The sequence below is a fragment of the Phoca vitulina genome, unplaced genomic scaffold (assembly GCF_004348235.1).
Source record: "Phoca vitulina isolate PV1807 unplaced genomic scaffold, GSC_HSeal_1.0 scaffold66, whole genome shotgun sequence".
Classification (NCBI taxonomy): domain Eukaryota; kingdom Metazoa; phylum Chordata; class Mammalia; order Carnivora; family Phocidae; genus Phoca; species Phoca vitulina.
The window spans coordinates 6,372,040-6,386,781 of NW_022589769.1; the positions used below are offsets into that span (position 1 = coordinate 6,372,040).

At 38.4% G+C, this 14,742-nt stretch overlaps 1 protein-coding gene across 6 annotated transcripts in view; it reads left to right on the top strand.

The window, feature by feature from the left end:
- The window catches only part of MRTFB (myocardin related transcription factor B), a 192,040-nt gene that overhangs the window by 126,950 nt on the left and 50,348 nt on the right, over positions 1–14,742 (top strand). For all 6 annotated transcript variants that reach the window (XM_032392214.1, XM_032392209.1, XM_032392212.1 and 3 more), the window contains 5 exons: positions 4,104–4,169; positions 6,230–6,285; positions 7,602–7,677; positions 11,034–11,195; positions 12,508–12,686. In XM_032392214.1, coding sequence (XP_032248105.1) covers positions 4,104–4,169; positions 6,230–6,285; positions 7,602–7,677; positions 11,034–11,195; positions 12,508–12,686 — 539 coding nt within the window. The remainder of the gene's footprint in view (positions 1–4,103; positions 4,170–6,229; positions 6,286–7,601; positions 7,678–11,033; positions 11,196–12,507; positions 12,687–14,742) is intronic.

The window sequence follows — 14,742 nt, forward strand, 5'->3', positions numbered from 1 at the left end:
TCAAAATTGTGTATGTTTTTTTTCTTTGTTGAAATCTAAGAGGAAACTATGAATGTTAGCCTTAGAAAGTGTTAAGACACATCTACCTTGGAAAAATTCAATAGTTGATGAAAATTTTTTTTCTCTAAATGAAATGGATATAACGTAGTCTGTATCCATGTCCTCACACATCTTCTATAATTTCCAAAGTTGCTGGTTCGCACACGAAGAAATGAGTCTCACTATTTTATGGTCATACCTTATATGGACCACAGAGGGATATTCTTCCTTCTAGGAATTAAGGGTTTAAACTCAATGATTTTAAACTTATGGACTTACTGGGACCATGTGTTGGATTATTTAATTTCCACATTTTTCAAAGATAAAGACATTCTTTGAAAGTGTTCACATATGAGCAGTTCTATTATTACTGTGTCCTTTGTTTTCTGAAAGGATGTAGCCACTCACTGTCTGTTTTGAACTATTTTTTCTCCCTCAGAATTCTCTAGATTTACATGTCTTCTTATCCTGCATGTAGTATTTGCAAAATGGCCATGGAGAACCCTCCATTTTAGTCAGTTTCCTAACAGGATGGAGGCCGTGGTGTCAGCCCCATAGCTCAGTCGATCAGCTCACCTCAGCGCCGGGGAGATTGCTCTCAGGTTCAGTTTTCAGACGCAAGGCCGCTGCCCAGGACACTGGCTCTCAGGCCGCTGTACCACCATCTGCTGCCAGCACAGGAGAGCACGGCTGCACCAGCGTGTGGTCTTGCGTGTGTGGCCACAGAAATGCAGTCTTATCGATACATGCACAGTGGGTCAGGTTTTCCAGGGACCAGCCGGCATAACAGCTTCCTCCTCTGTCTTAAGAACGACAACTGTGCAGCAGGCCCGGCGGTGGCCAGCGGTCTGGGCCTTCCCTGTCTCCATGGGGACGTGAGTGTGCAGCCTGCCCGGGGGGATGATGGTCTCCAGGCTCAATTCATAAAGGCCCCAGAGAAACTCGAGAAAGCATCTTGATCCCACAACCAGAACCGGCTCTCTGATCATTAACGGAGTCAGGTCCTCTGTCTTCGGGGCCCCACACCCCCTCCCTGTCCGGGCTAAGCACCGCTGCATTCTGCCGTCTCTGGTCGTTGGAGGACAGTCACCCTGCCTTGTCTTTCCCGGCCTGGACGTTCTGCCTTCGAGGTGCAGATGTTGCTTGTCACTTCTCATACGTGAACTTGTGTACCGATTTGATGAGCGGGAAGTACTCAAAGGAAGTTTGACATTTCCCAGAATTGTGAGCCTGCACCGATTTGTACTTTTTATAACCAGTAGTTATTCTCAGAGGAGCTTCGATCAAGTTGTGAGTGACTGGTTATAGTTAATATGGGCAAATACGGTAATTGTGTTTTAACACTGACCCAAGGTGGCAATGTACCCGAGTGTCTCTACAGGGCACTGTGCCTGGTACTCAATATAATGTGCTCAGCGCCGCCCACCTAGTGCTAGGGGTGAAAACTAAATCAAGCTGGGTGATCAGTCTTAACAATGTGACTGGTTATTTGCGCCTCTGCCTCATCATCCGTTCGTGTTCTTGCTGATGCCTTTGCTTTAAAGCAAACCTTGCATTCACAGCTGCAGCTCCTTCTGCCCTTGGCCGTGCATCCCAGACGTGCACCTTGCAGCCTGTAACGGACACCTGATAGGCGGGCACTTGGTCAACGAACAGGCCTGCAAAAGGCTGCCTGCCGCGCCTGCTTTGAGTAATGCTGTAGTGTGATGACACTGCTTGGGAAAATTCTGGAGGCAATGAGGAGAGGAGAGTTGATTGGGAAGATTATTCTTCTACCTTCAAGCAGTAGGACATAAGGAAGGTTGTTTTGCCACATAGAAAACCGGATGGAAAACACAAGTGGTCCGTGTTTGGTGTTTGTTTTATTTTAACAGTTGGTGACATGCATTCACTTTGCGTGTTACCCTCGTGGTAGCACATACCTTTGCATGTCAGCATGAGAACGTGATTTCTAGTCCAAGATCTTCTAGCTGACGGGGCTGCTATCACAGTGCATGAGTGCAGCTGACCAGCGTCCAGTCAGGAGACGCTTCAAGGCTAATGAGCTGTTGTCATCACTGTTGGTTTGCAAATGAAGTTGTCGCCAACATATCCGTCATTCCAAGATGCCATTCGCCCTAAAAATATGTATTGTCTTTGATACATCTGTCTCACAAGTATGGTGCTTTGTTTGTTTGTGTGTTTGTTTTAAACTAAAGAAGGGGGCTGTTGATGTTTTCATTACCCTTTCTGTTTTACACCTTTCTTTGAGGACTCCCTTGTGAGAAAGGAAGGATACTCCTGCTAGAGATGCATCAACAGACATGGACCACCGTGTTCCAGAAGTGTCAGCCTTTGAACTGGAGATTGTTCTGACCCTTTTCTCCTCTCAGTATTCCTCTTCTTGGGATTCTGCCTCTTGAATGTGACCATCTCAAATTCAGACAAGCATTAACTTTAGCATTCATAGAAAAATGTTAGAGTATGCAGGCATTTGGGCGCTATCCTATTTACAGGTCATCTCTTTGGGTTATTTTTGTTCCTAGTAAAATACCATGATGGGAACATACTATCCTCAGTAAACTGTAAGTTATCAGGGAAAAGATCTTTGTGTTAGAGCGTAATTGATTCAAAGTATCACAGACCATTTTAATGTGAGAAGCATGTGCATATATTTTTTTGACCCGTTAAATTTTTCTTTTGCTTTGTGTAATAGAATCTTAGGTCAGTTGCTTCAGTTCTAAATGGGATGTCAGTGATGCTTTGTGATCCTATGGCCCCCAAAAGAAGCAAAACAGATTTTTTCAGTATTTAATAAAGGATGACATTCATATCTAGCAATGAATAAGAAAACGTGTTTAAAAGCCATTTTACAGCCTAGACTATTTTGGAAGTATATCTAGGCTTGTGCTCTGCAGTCAGCACAAGGGCAAGCAAAAAGCAAGGATATAAGGGCCATGGGCCCTGCATCTTTAGATCTCAGGGTTTTATTGCAAGTAGGAGCCATCGTGTGCATTGCATTTGAGCCTGGGTACAAGACTGGTCTGAGCTAGCCTCTTGTTCCAGCCATCACCCCCTTGCTAGAACATTCTCTTTCTTCAAGAAATACATAAAGGTAATTTTTTTTTTTTTTTAGCATCTTGGCAACCCTTAATAAGCCTAACTTTGGTTTTCATCCACAGATGAAACCATAAAAATCAAAATAGAAACTTCAAATTGAATGTAAGGTAAACCAAGGAAAGTATTTTTCAGAGTTACTTCATGTATTCCTCTTTTGTGAAATTAGCTCATTTTCCAGATACAAAAATAGATGCTAGGAAAGGAAGCTGCTTGAGAAATCGAGGAGGAAAATTATTTTTATTAAATTTGGCAAAGTGTATTTTTACATTTTGTGATGTATTCTTCATTCCCTACAAGTTCTAATGATTCATTTATCCTTTCTTCATTGAAATGGTAAGATATCAATTGACTTCAGCTTTTTGAGAACTTGTAGAATGAGACATGTGTTATGTTTGTGCAAAGATTATTAAACTAAGTTCTTAATGTAGAAATTTTCCTTTGGGTTATTAGTAATATCTCACAGGTCTAATTTTTATTACAAATTTGGCCTTCATTAAAGCTATTTAAAGCTTGTTCCAGATGGCACAAGTCTCTCCAAATGAGCCAATCTTAAAATAAATTTTTGTTATTAACTTGCTTTAAAAAAAAACTAATGTCACGGAATCTCACCTTTCTATTTCTACCAATTAGACTTTTTTTATTAGGAAGTCTTAATGTATAGGCCAAACATTTTGGTTCATTGGCTGAGTACTTTGTGATTGTATTTAAACAACACTTAGCTCTATTCATTAAATTAAGATTATTAACTAAACAAAAAATGTGCTAAAAGAACTTCAGAGTTCACCAAACAGGTAGAAACTACACACTGATTTTCTTTCTGTAAGTCGGATGGTGCCAGGTGGTATCCTTACTCAGTTATGAATAGAAGGTGTTTAATAAAGCTTAGTTGTATCTCCTCTGGAACTTGGGAAGTTGGGTCCCGCCATTGCTTATAAACTCCAATGGTGATTCTTTCCTTTTCGCAGTGCTCCAGCTGAGACTGCAGCAAAGGAGGACAAGGGAGCAACTGGTGGACCAGGGCATCATGCCACGTAAGATTTAAGCGTCACTGTCACCTCCAGTGTGATGTAACAAAATGCACATGTCTGAGGAGAACCTGGAGCACACTCTGCTTTGAGATGTGTCCATTGAGTCAATATACAATTACCAAATGAGCTGATAAGGAAAACCAGGCATCAGCATTGCCAACCTAAGAGAATCATCTCAAATACGTTCTGAAAACCAGATGCAGCTTAAAAGATGGGCTTGAATTCTGTGTTACATAACAAAAACTGGGAAACTAGGTTAAGATCAGGTTTTACTTCATGCGTGAACATTTGTTTTAGTTTTGAAATAATTAAAGTCATCTCTATGTAACAGGTCCAGTGTTACTTAGACTTGCAAAAGTAACATGATAAAATTAATTCAAAAACCTTGTTCTACTTTAATTTATTTAATTCAAAATAATTATCTTTGGTACAATGTAGTGTGTGGTCTGTAATGAAGTGCATCTCCGTTATAGGACTAATAAGCATTCTATTTATAATTAATAAACCCTTTCTTGCCCAAGTGCACATAATTTCCAAGTATCTTGAGGCCTCCTTCCTTCATTTTTTAGAGTTGATTAATTTTAGAATATTTGCCCATTGTCTTCTTACCTTTACTCACTAAGTTTGGAGGTGATTTTATATTTTAGAGGGGAATACTGGTTGCTTTGGTGTTAGGATTATTTATATGGATGTTTACCTAAAAATTGATTTATCCAAAAAAGTAACTTATTTGGCTTTAAAAGACTAACGAGAAATTACAAAATGTACTTATGCTTCCCTGTCCTCTGAATCATTGATATTACTTTTTTTTGGTTCATAGAACAATTTTTCTCTGCAGTAGATATTTTTCCCAATAAAACTTTTTTTCTGGACTACTAATAATTATCTAAATATTTTCAATCTAGTATCATGATAGACGCAAAAGCTGGTTTGATGATCTGCCAGATTTCTCTACCACTACATTCCTGACAATGAACCAATCAGATAATATCAAATTAGGATGTTTAAGACACCACCACTAGTCCACTGTTGGGAGCTGGTCCCTAGTCAAACTCATTTGGGCTGGGCTACGGGGAATCTTTGTGGTGCTTCAAGTACCAGAGCCAAAAATAATTCTGCCAAGAGCCGATAGGCCAAGTTTTGGAGGTGACAACCCAAGTAAGCATAGCCCAAATCCCATCCATATTATCTGACTGCCCGGAGTTATAAGCGGACGTACACACAAAAGGTTTTGCAAAGATAATTGATAGAAATACTGTAGTAAATGATGTTTTAACAAAAGATTGCTTATCCACATTCTGGGATTCTGGAATATTTAAAGTACTAATAGTTAACATATTAAAGAAGCACTATGTCTTTAGAGTAAGTTGTATTGTAGTACAATAGAAAGAGCATGAAACTTTGTAATTCCTAGTTCTAGATTTAAACTCTACTTTGACCACAGTCTAGTTGTATGACTTTAAGAATTCATTTAACCGCTTTGAGCCTTTTTATCTGTACTGGGGCTAATACCTACCTTGCAAGGTGGTAGTGATGATCAACAGTGATGTAATTGTGATGGACCACAGTGCACAGGGCTATGAGCATATGGAGTCGCAGTGAATGGTGACTCAGCTCTGCTAGACGCGATGCAGAGAGCCCTCGTTTTCAAGATTAGATCACTCCTAGGTTAAATGTCCTGAGGATATTTGGGCTTCTTCCAGCATCTTATAGGGCCACTAAGAGCAAAGCCCTGTCAAGGAATCACCACACAGTTCCCTTGGTGGTGGTAATTTGGCCCAACTATTGGCTGCAACCATCTGAGCTGGCATTTGCATTGTCATTATGTATACAGTTCTAGTTAAATGTCCACTTGTTTTATTTGTGAAGACATAATTTTAATTCTGAAACATTTATAAACGTTTTTAAATTTCACACATCTCCTAAAGGAACTAGTAATAAGTGGAACTGTAGATAAAACTAATAAGATTAAGAGGGAACATGGACATAATGTACCCTAACGTTTGACTGAAATATTAACACCTCTATCTCTACTCCCGAAATGATTCCTGTTCTTCTCACAGCTTTGAAGAGCCCAGCTGCATTCCATGAGCAGATAAAAAGCTTGGAACGAGCCAGAGTAAGAAATTTCAGTTTCAAATGTTCTGTGCTTCTCTCTTTTATTTTAAAGTACCTGTGGGCAAGTAGCAGTCTTCCTCCTAAATATTGTCAATAGAGAAAATGCAGTGTATTTTCAGGACACATGGCATGTAGAGTAATATATTCTGGGGTGGTTTTAGCTTGGAAGTTTGTAGAAAATGCATGACGTTCACATTTTGTTCATTTAAAACTTGTAACTAGTTTTGTACATAAAGGACAAATCACACCTCACTTTGTTGCTTTCGGGGCATACCAACAGTTTTTAGAATCATAATGGAGTAGTTCTGCCATTTGTAAGCCCTGCAGACCCACAGCCCAGTGATGTCCTGACTTCCCCATCTTTAGGTAGTTTCTTTACTGGGTCCGTGGTAGCTGTACATTTGAAGGGCAGGAGGATTTGCTGAATAAAAGAATGTTGTTAGGTTCAACTCTGCTTTACTCTTTGAGAGGTTTCCATCTTATTTGCACATCGATTTCGTGTTTATTACTTTTCTTTTAAAGGACCCTTATGCACATTCATTCTTTTTCCTTTGCAATATGAAAATAAGCATGTTCCAAAAATTCCACAGGAATTTTCCCAGAATGCAATAATGGTCTCTTAGAATCTTATAAAATATAAAACCCATTTGAAAGCCTTATTTTTCAAGTTGAGAACTGTTCTGAATAAGAAAATATGATCAAGGATATGAATTCACCAACAAACATACATTAGGATTTTAAAGAAATTTGTAATTTAGGGGCGCCTGGGTGGTTCATTCGTTAAGCGTCTGCCTTCGGCTCAGGTCATGATCCCGGCGTCCTGAGATCGAGCCCCGCATCAGGCTCCCTGCTCCGTGGGAAGCCTGCTTCTCCCTCTCCCACTCCCCCTGCTTGTGTTCCCTCTTTTGTTGTGTCTTTCTCTGTCAAATAAATAAATAAGATCTTTAAAAAAAAAAAAAAATTGTAATTTAGGTGGATTTTTATGTGACCTGAAGTATAGATGTTTAGCTATTTAAATGATCAAAATCCTATGTCTGTTCAAATTATGAGCTTTTGCCTTTTCCAAGTTTTAAAATAAAAGTCTGTAGAGTGCTTACTTTATGCCAGCAGGCAGTTCAACCCTGTACAGTTTTGAAGGCTGCAATTTAAATTATGTATCGGATAATAGCTTTTCAAAGTACTAATTTCTACTCTTTACTTCCCAAAATCATGACCAAAGAGTATACAATTTATTTAAATGGAGTACCTTGAGAGAAAAATGTAAAACCACAAAAAATCATAAACAATTTATGGTAAGACTCTCTCTCTTTTTTAAAGACTGAAAACTTTTTGAAGCATAAGATTCGGAGCCGACCAGATCGTTCTGAACTTGTCAGGATGCACATTTTAGAAGGTAAAATTTTTATTTCTGCTTATTTTGCTGTGTTTTCTCAAAAAAAGAAGTGAGAATTCCACCACTGCTGTTTATTCCCACTTTGGTAACTTTTTACCCTGCAGGCTGACATCGTCCAAATTGGAGAGCAACATGAAGACCCAAAGCTAAAATGTTATGTTAGATACATGGGGAAGGGGGGTTTGATTCTCCAAATAACCAATTTGTGGACTGACTCCTCCCCCACCAACTGATGCCATAGATGTCTCTACCATCTGTTCTGGAAAAACATTTTTGGTCCAGAGGATGTCTTCATCAGTGAGGAACATATGCCCATTAAATCATGAAGGATACAGTGGCCATGAGTCTATCCCTAGATTTTCAGCTACCTAGACCCAGTTATGTACCTGGTGCAGTGCCCACACTTAATGTCTTCTGTTTGTTGTTACTTACCCACAACAATCCCGCTTGATCTGACCATTAACATAAATACCCTCCACTCAGCCCCCCAGGTTTTCTCGATAGTCTAGCCTCATCACTTGTGAAGTGATGGTAGGGACAGTTCTGTTCCATCTCATGAGACACGTGGCTTAGGCCTGGATGTTTTTCTCTCTAAGACAGACCATTCTTAAAAGCTGGTTTCCCCACCGTAAGTTCCCAAGTTACATTTTCTTTTGTTGTTTTGCTTCTCTGATTTATTGAGCAAGACCAGGAGCTTGACCCTGTGATAGTCTTGAGTGTGTTCAACCCTGAGATGACACAGAAAGAATCTGAAAATTTTTCAAATTGAGAGACAGTTCTCAAGTAGAAGGAATATTATATTTGTTCTTCTGGCCTAATGATAGAGTTAATATTAGAATTAGGTTGGTAATACAAAGTATTAGATTGTTGCTCAACATAAGAAATAATATCCTAAAGGTCAGACATGTCCAAAAATCTTCTGGAAGCGATATGGTTGCCCTCATTTGAGGTGGTCGTTCATTGGCCAATGAGCTAGACCCCAGAGACCCAACAAGTGAGCCAGATGGATGCCTGCCTGCACGAAGCTTACATTCTGGTAGCACAGACAGATAATAAACAGGCAAAACAAATGAATTACAGATTGTGGAAAGTGCTCAATAGGCAAGAAAACAGGCTGCTGTGATAGGGACTAGGCACAGGCTGACACCACAGTAGGGACATTGTAAAGAAATTCCAAGGATCAAGTTGGTATCTATAGCCCGAAGTGGGGTCTCTTCTACTCCAAAGAATCTACGTATCTGGGGTGGGAGGTAAGAGGTCTGTGCCTTTCACTACTTTCGGTTGTGTTCTCAGAAGTCCATTGGACTAAAGCTTTCCCAGAACTGCGGTGTTAGGGTGGGAACAGCTACCTGCTGTCAGACATAAATGATCTTCAAGAGGCAAATGTACTGGTAAGAAACTGGACAAATGGCTCCTTCTGTGCCTAAAAAGATCTTGACCTAGAAAGGACGTTTTTGAAGGAAAAATGCTATCTGTTTCAACTTGCCTTCTAACTGTAATAGGCTTTATTAATATCATTAAAACCAGGGCAAATACATTTAACTTGATATCAAAAGGAATCATATTTGTTTTTTTAAAATAAAGATAACCCAACATTTAAAAACCTAACTATGTATATGAATGAACCATAAGTGATGTTTTTAGGACATCTGTTCTCAAGTTGGGATTTTTGAAGTAAGAAAGAATATATCATTTGTAATTTAAAAAATAACGTCAAACCACCCCCCAACTTATTTTTAACATTATCCCAATTTTGATTGAATTGGATGTTTGGCAGGCAAAAGTCTAAATTATTTTTCTGAAGTTCAGCTAAAATTCAGCCTCAGCACCAGAGAGATGAGGAGATGATAAGACCAAGATCAGAAACATAACAAAATGCCAGCCTCTCTTATTTGTTTTTGGGATATTTTCATTCCAGACGTATTCCTGATATTACTTGGATGTGTTGGTGTGCGAGAGGAGAAAGACTATCCTACCTAGGTCTTAACAAAGCATTTAAACATCCACCTGAGAGTGATCTGCATGATCATCATCTTTCTTGCATAAACCACAGCTGTCGTACATCATCTACAATTTCCATTTAGGGTGGAAAAAACAACATAAAGACCCTTGAAAAGCAATCTGAGTTGAAAATCCTAGATTTTACCATTTTCCCCAAATATTTTAGTTGTTAATTGCCCTAATTTGACAGTGATTTGTTTTTTAATGACTCACCTTTATCAAGTCCTCCCAAAGCATTTAAATTAGGTTCCCAAGAAATAATTTCATTTTTGAAGTTTATCATTTTCCTATAACATTTAGTTCAATTATGTATTGACATCAGATATGAACTGATAAGAACTGTTTTGTGGACAATCAAGGTTGACTTTCAGTAAGCATATAACTCAACTGGTGGAACGAAAAGTGTTCAGATGTGCTGGACAGTAGTTTATGGGCTATGGGCTTTTGGCGAGCTTTGGACTTCAGCCAGGACATTTTACCTGCCAAAAAAAGAACATCAGTGATCCTGAGATTACTTATGGGGAATTTCATTCTTCTTCTACTATATAATTTAAGAGGCAAGTAACGGTCAACTCAGAATTTTGGGTTAACACCTCACCATTTTTTATCAGTTATAAACATTATTGAGAACAAAATAATAAAATGTTAATGAGAGGTACCAGAAATGCAAGTCATTGACAGAATTACCCAAATGAATGAGTTACAATATTTACATTATTTTCACATTTGTTGTACAATTTCATCCATTTGTAAGTAGATGAGTTGAGGCTTCTTTATGATCATTAGTTACCCAGTAATTGAATGTTTCAAAGTTATATATTCAGAACTAAACCCAGATTCTTAATTACAACCGACTCTGAGACACACAGGGACCAATCTAAGAATATGACCTGTAGCTCTTCCCATTGACTCCTGCAGAGAAGCTTATAACCTAAGTAAGATCAGTGCCCCTGTTTCTAGGAATTGACTTTCCAAGGCAGCCAAATCTAAAACTATACTTCTTGAGCCATGGACCACATCTCTCTTGTCCATCCTCCATATCTCCAATACCTAATAAATGTCAATGTAACCCTCCTACCATAAATGAACGATAGCAGTACCCCAGTTTTTGGCTTCAGTTCATGTTAATTTGAGTCTGAGAGCATTGTATAGACAATATAAAGTATCCAGGATTAAAAATATATAAATGTATACTAGAGCATTCTTAAACGGTCATTTTCTCTTTCCATAAATACATTGAGAACACATAAATAAAAATATGTTTAAGCCAGTTTAAATTAAATTCAGTTGACCTGAAATAACATTATGGAATAGAGTAATTCAAGTAATGGTTAAAACTGTGTTTCCTCTTTTAGAGACATTTGCAGAGCCGTCCTTGCAGGCCACTCAGATGAAGCTGAAAAGAGCTCGACTAGCTGATGATCTGAATGAAAAGATTGCTCAAAGACCTGGTCCTATGGAGCTGGTAGAGAAAAACATCCTTCCCGTAGACTCCAGTGTTAAGGAAGCAATTATAGGCAAGACGCCAAAAATTTACTATTTTCTGGGAGAAAGAGGAACTTGGAAATTTAAAACAAATTTAACCTAAAAAGCCAGCACCAATTATGAGTGTTGTTTTCTGGGTGAAGTAGAAATTGATTAACACTTGCACCAATTCCCAATATTATTGTTATTTCTTTATGCTTGCTGAGACTAGCATCTCTTACCAGTTAACACAGAGATTCCTCTTGTCACATCTGAGGTTGATGTCCTTAGGTTCCAATTTCATTATGATGTTTTCTAAATTAACTTTATTGCATTACACCATTTAATTCCTCTTGTGTTAAGATTTTTACAGACTTCGTTATTTAATTCTGTTTACTTCTAGGAAAGATAAATTGCTTGTTCAGTATGAGTTCAGCAAAGTAAATAGCACAAGAGTACAGATGTATTTATTAAGAAGGGTAATATCTGTCCATTTTATCCTGATCTTCTCACACTTAGTTATTAATGGTTCCACCTCCCCGCCCCCCCGCAACACACACAGGCTTTTTTTTCTGGCAAAAGTTTTAGCAGGAAAAAAAAATCTGGAATAATACCACTTATTCAGCAAGCAATTTTGAAAAGTTAACATCCTACTATAAAAACTATTATAGTTTCCATTACTCTGGGGACTTCATATTTTGTATTAGTATGAGTTTAAATCTTAGGCAGTTTGTAGTCAGTGATCCTAAGTAGTACATTCACTGATGATTCCATTCAGTCCCAAAGAAATAGGAGCCCAAAAGGTAAGGTGTCAGTATCACTGGGCCACTCCAAGAAGTAGGACTCATCAACAGATACCGAGTTGTGGCCCCATTTTCTCCCACGCCTCTTAATGTTTTTAAACAGTTGTATCCAAATCAGGATCCACACAAGATCTACACACCTTGTCTTTGGCTTATGTCTCTCTTACGTCTTAATCTCCTGTGTGGATCTTCTTCCTCCTCTTTTCTTACTGTGTATCTGTTGGGGAGCAGGCCTTATTATGTTCTCTAGCCTGTCCACATACTGGATCTTACTGAATGCATTAGCATTCCCAGTGTCACTGAAAACTTTTCTTGCCTTCTGTACTTGCTGAAACCAGTAGTTGGATCTAAAGGCTTGATCTGATTCAGGTCTGACTTTTTCCCCAAGTATTCATCATAGGTAGTGGTGTGTTCTTCCTCTGGGAAGTACATTATGTTCAATTTTTTTTTTTTTTTAAGCTAGCTTCTTACATTCTTGTAATAAACAATGTTTCTCCTTCTTTATCATTTTAAGCTTGGTATTCCAAGGCCAAGATAAGTTGAAAATCATTTCTTTCTTTAGGCGTTGGGAAGGAGGACTATCCTCAGACTCAGGGCGATTTCTCATTTGACGAAGACAGCAGTGATGCCTTGTCTCCAGACCAGCCAGCCAGCCAGGAGTCACAGGGGTCAGCCGCGTCCCCAAGTGAGCCAAAAGTTAGCGAATCTCCGTCTCCTGTGACTACAAACACTCCAGCCCAGGTATCACCTTTCTCATTTCTCCCCCTAAACAGAGAGTGCCTTGTTTTTTATATATCAAGGTAACTACATTTCTTCTTCTTCCAGAAGAAAAGTTTAAAAGTGTGGGAAAATAGAGATTTTTTTTCACCTGTGATACAAACACTGTTAACATTTTTCAGTAGATTCTTAGATTTTATTTCTGTTCTGTATCCACATTTTTATTTTACAAATGGTTGTGTAGTTTGCTTTTTAAAAATTTTTCTCATAACTTTTGTTGGGGATGTAATTCACATACTATAAAATATACCCTCCCCCTCCTTCTTTTTTCTGCCGTCTTAACCGGTTTAAAATGTGCGACTCAGTCTTGTTAAGTACACTCACGTTGTGCAGCAGATCTCCAGAACCTTTTTGTCTTGCAAAACTGAAACTGTACCCTTTAAACAGCAGCCCTCAGCCCCTTTCTCCGGGCCCTGACAATCACAATTCCATTTCCATTTCTAAGAATTTGACTACTTTAGGGTGGGGGGGATGTGTGAAGTAGGTGATGGGGATTAAAGAGTACACTTATCACGAAGAGCACTGAGTCAAGTATAGAATTGCTGAATCACTGTATTGTCCCCCTGAAACTAATATAACATTGCATGTTAACTATACTGGAATTTAAATAAATACATATATACATACATACATATGAATTTGACTCCTTCAGATGTCTCATATAAATGGAATCGTACAATATTTGCCTTTCTGTGACTGGCTTATGTCACTTAACATAAAATCTTCAAGGTTTGTTTATGTTGTGGGCTGTGACAGGATCGCCTTCATTTTTAAGGCTGAATAATATCCCATTATTTGGATATACCGTATTTTGTTTACCCATTCGTCAGTGGACATTGGGCTGCTTCCCTGTCTTGGCTATTGTGAATAATGGTGCTAGGTACATCGGTTTGGAAATATCTCTTCGAGACCCTGCTTTCAATTCTTTGGAGCATATACCCAGAAGTGGGATTGATGGATCATATGGGAATTCTATCTTAAATTTATTAAGGAACCACCATACCATTCTCCATAGTGGCTGTACCATTTCACACTCCCACCAGCGGCATGCAAGGGTTTCAGTTTCACCACATCCTCACCAACACTTATTAATTGGTATGAAGTGATATCTTATTGTGGTTTTGATTTGCCTTTCTCTAATGATTAGGGCTGTTAAGCATCTTTTCATATGTTTGTTGGCCACTTGTGTATCATCTTTGGAGATATATCTATTTGAGTCCTTTGCCCATCTTTAATAAGATTATTTGTTTTTCTGCTGTTAAATTGTAGAAGTTTTTTGTATATTCTGGATATTAACCCCTTTTCAGATATATGATGAGCAAACATTTTCTCCCATTCTTTGTGTTGCCTTTTTCCTCTACTAATAGTGTCCTTTGAGGCACAGAAGTTTTTAAGTTTGATATAGTGCCATTTGTCTATTTTGGGGTTTGTTACCTGTGCTTTAGGTGTTCTACTAAGAAATTATGGCCCAATGCAGTGTCATGAAGCTTCTTCTCTCTGTTTTCTTCTAGGATTTTTATAGGCTTGAATCTTACATTTAGGTCTTTAACCCATTTTAATTTTTGTATATGGTGTACGATAAGGATCCATCTTCATTCTTTTGCATGTGAATATCCAATTTTCCCAGCATCATTTATTGAAAAGACTGTCCTTTCCCCTTGGCACTTCTGTTGAAGATCATTTGACCATATACATAATAATTTAAGGACTCTGAATTCTGTTGCATTGGCTTATATGTTTGTCTTGAAGTCAGGAAGTGTGAGACCTCCAACTTTGTTCTTTTTCAAGAATTTTTTGGCTACTTGGGGGTCCCTTGAGATTCCATATGAATGTTAGGATGGATTTTTCTATTTCTATAAAAAATGGTACTGGGAAAATTCACCCTTTTAAAATGTCTAATTCAGTGATTATTAACATATTCACAGAGCTGTGCAACTATCAACACTACCTGATTCCAGAACATTTTCATCATCCCAGAAAAGAAGCCCATACCCATTAGCAGTCATTCCCCATTATCCCC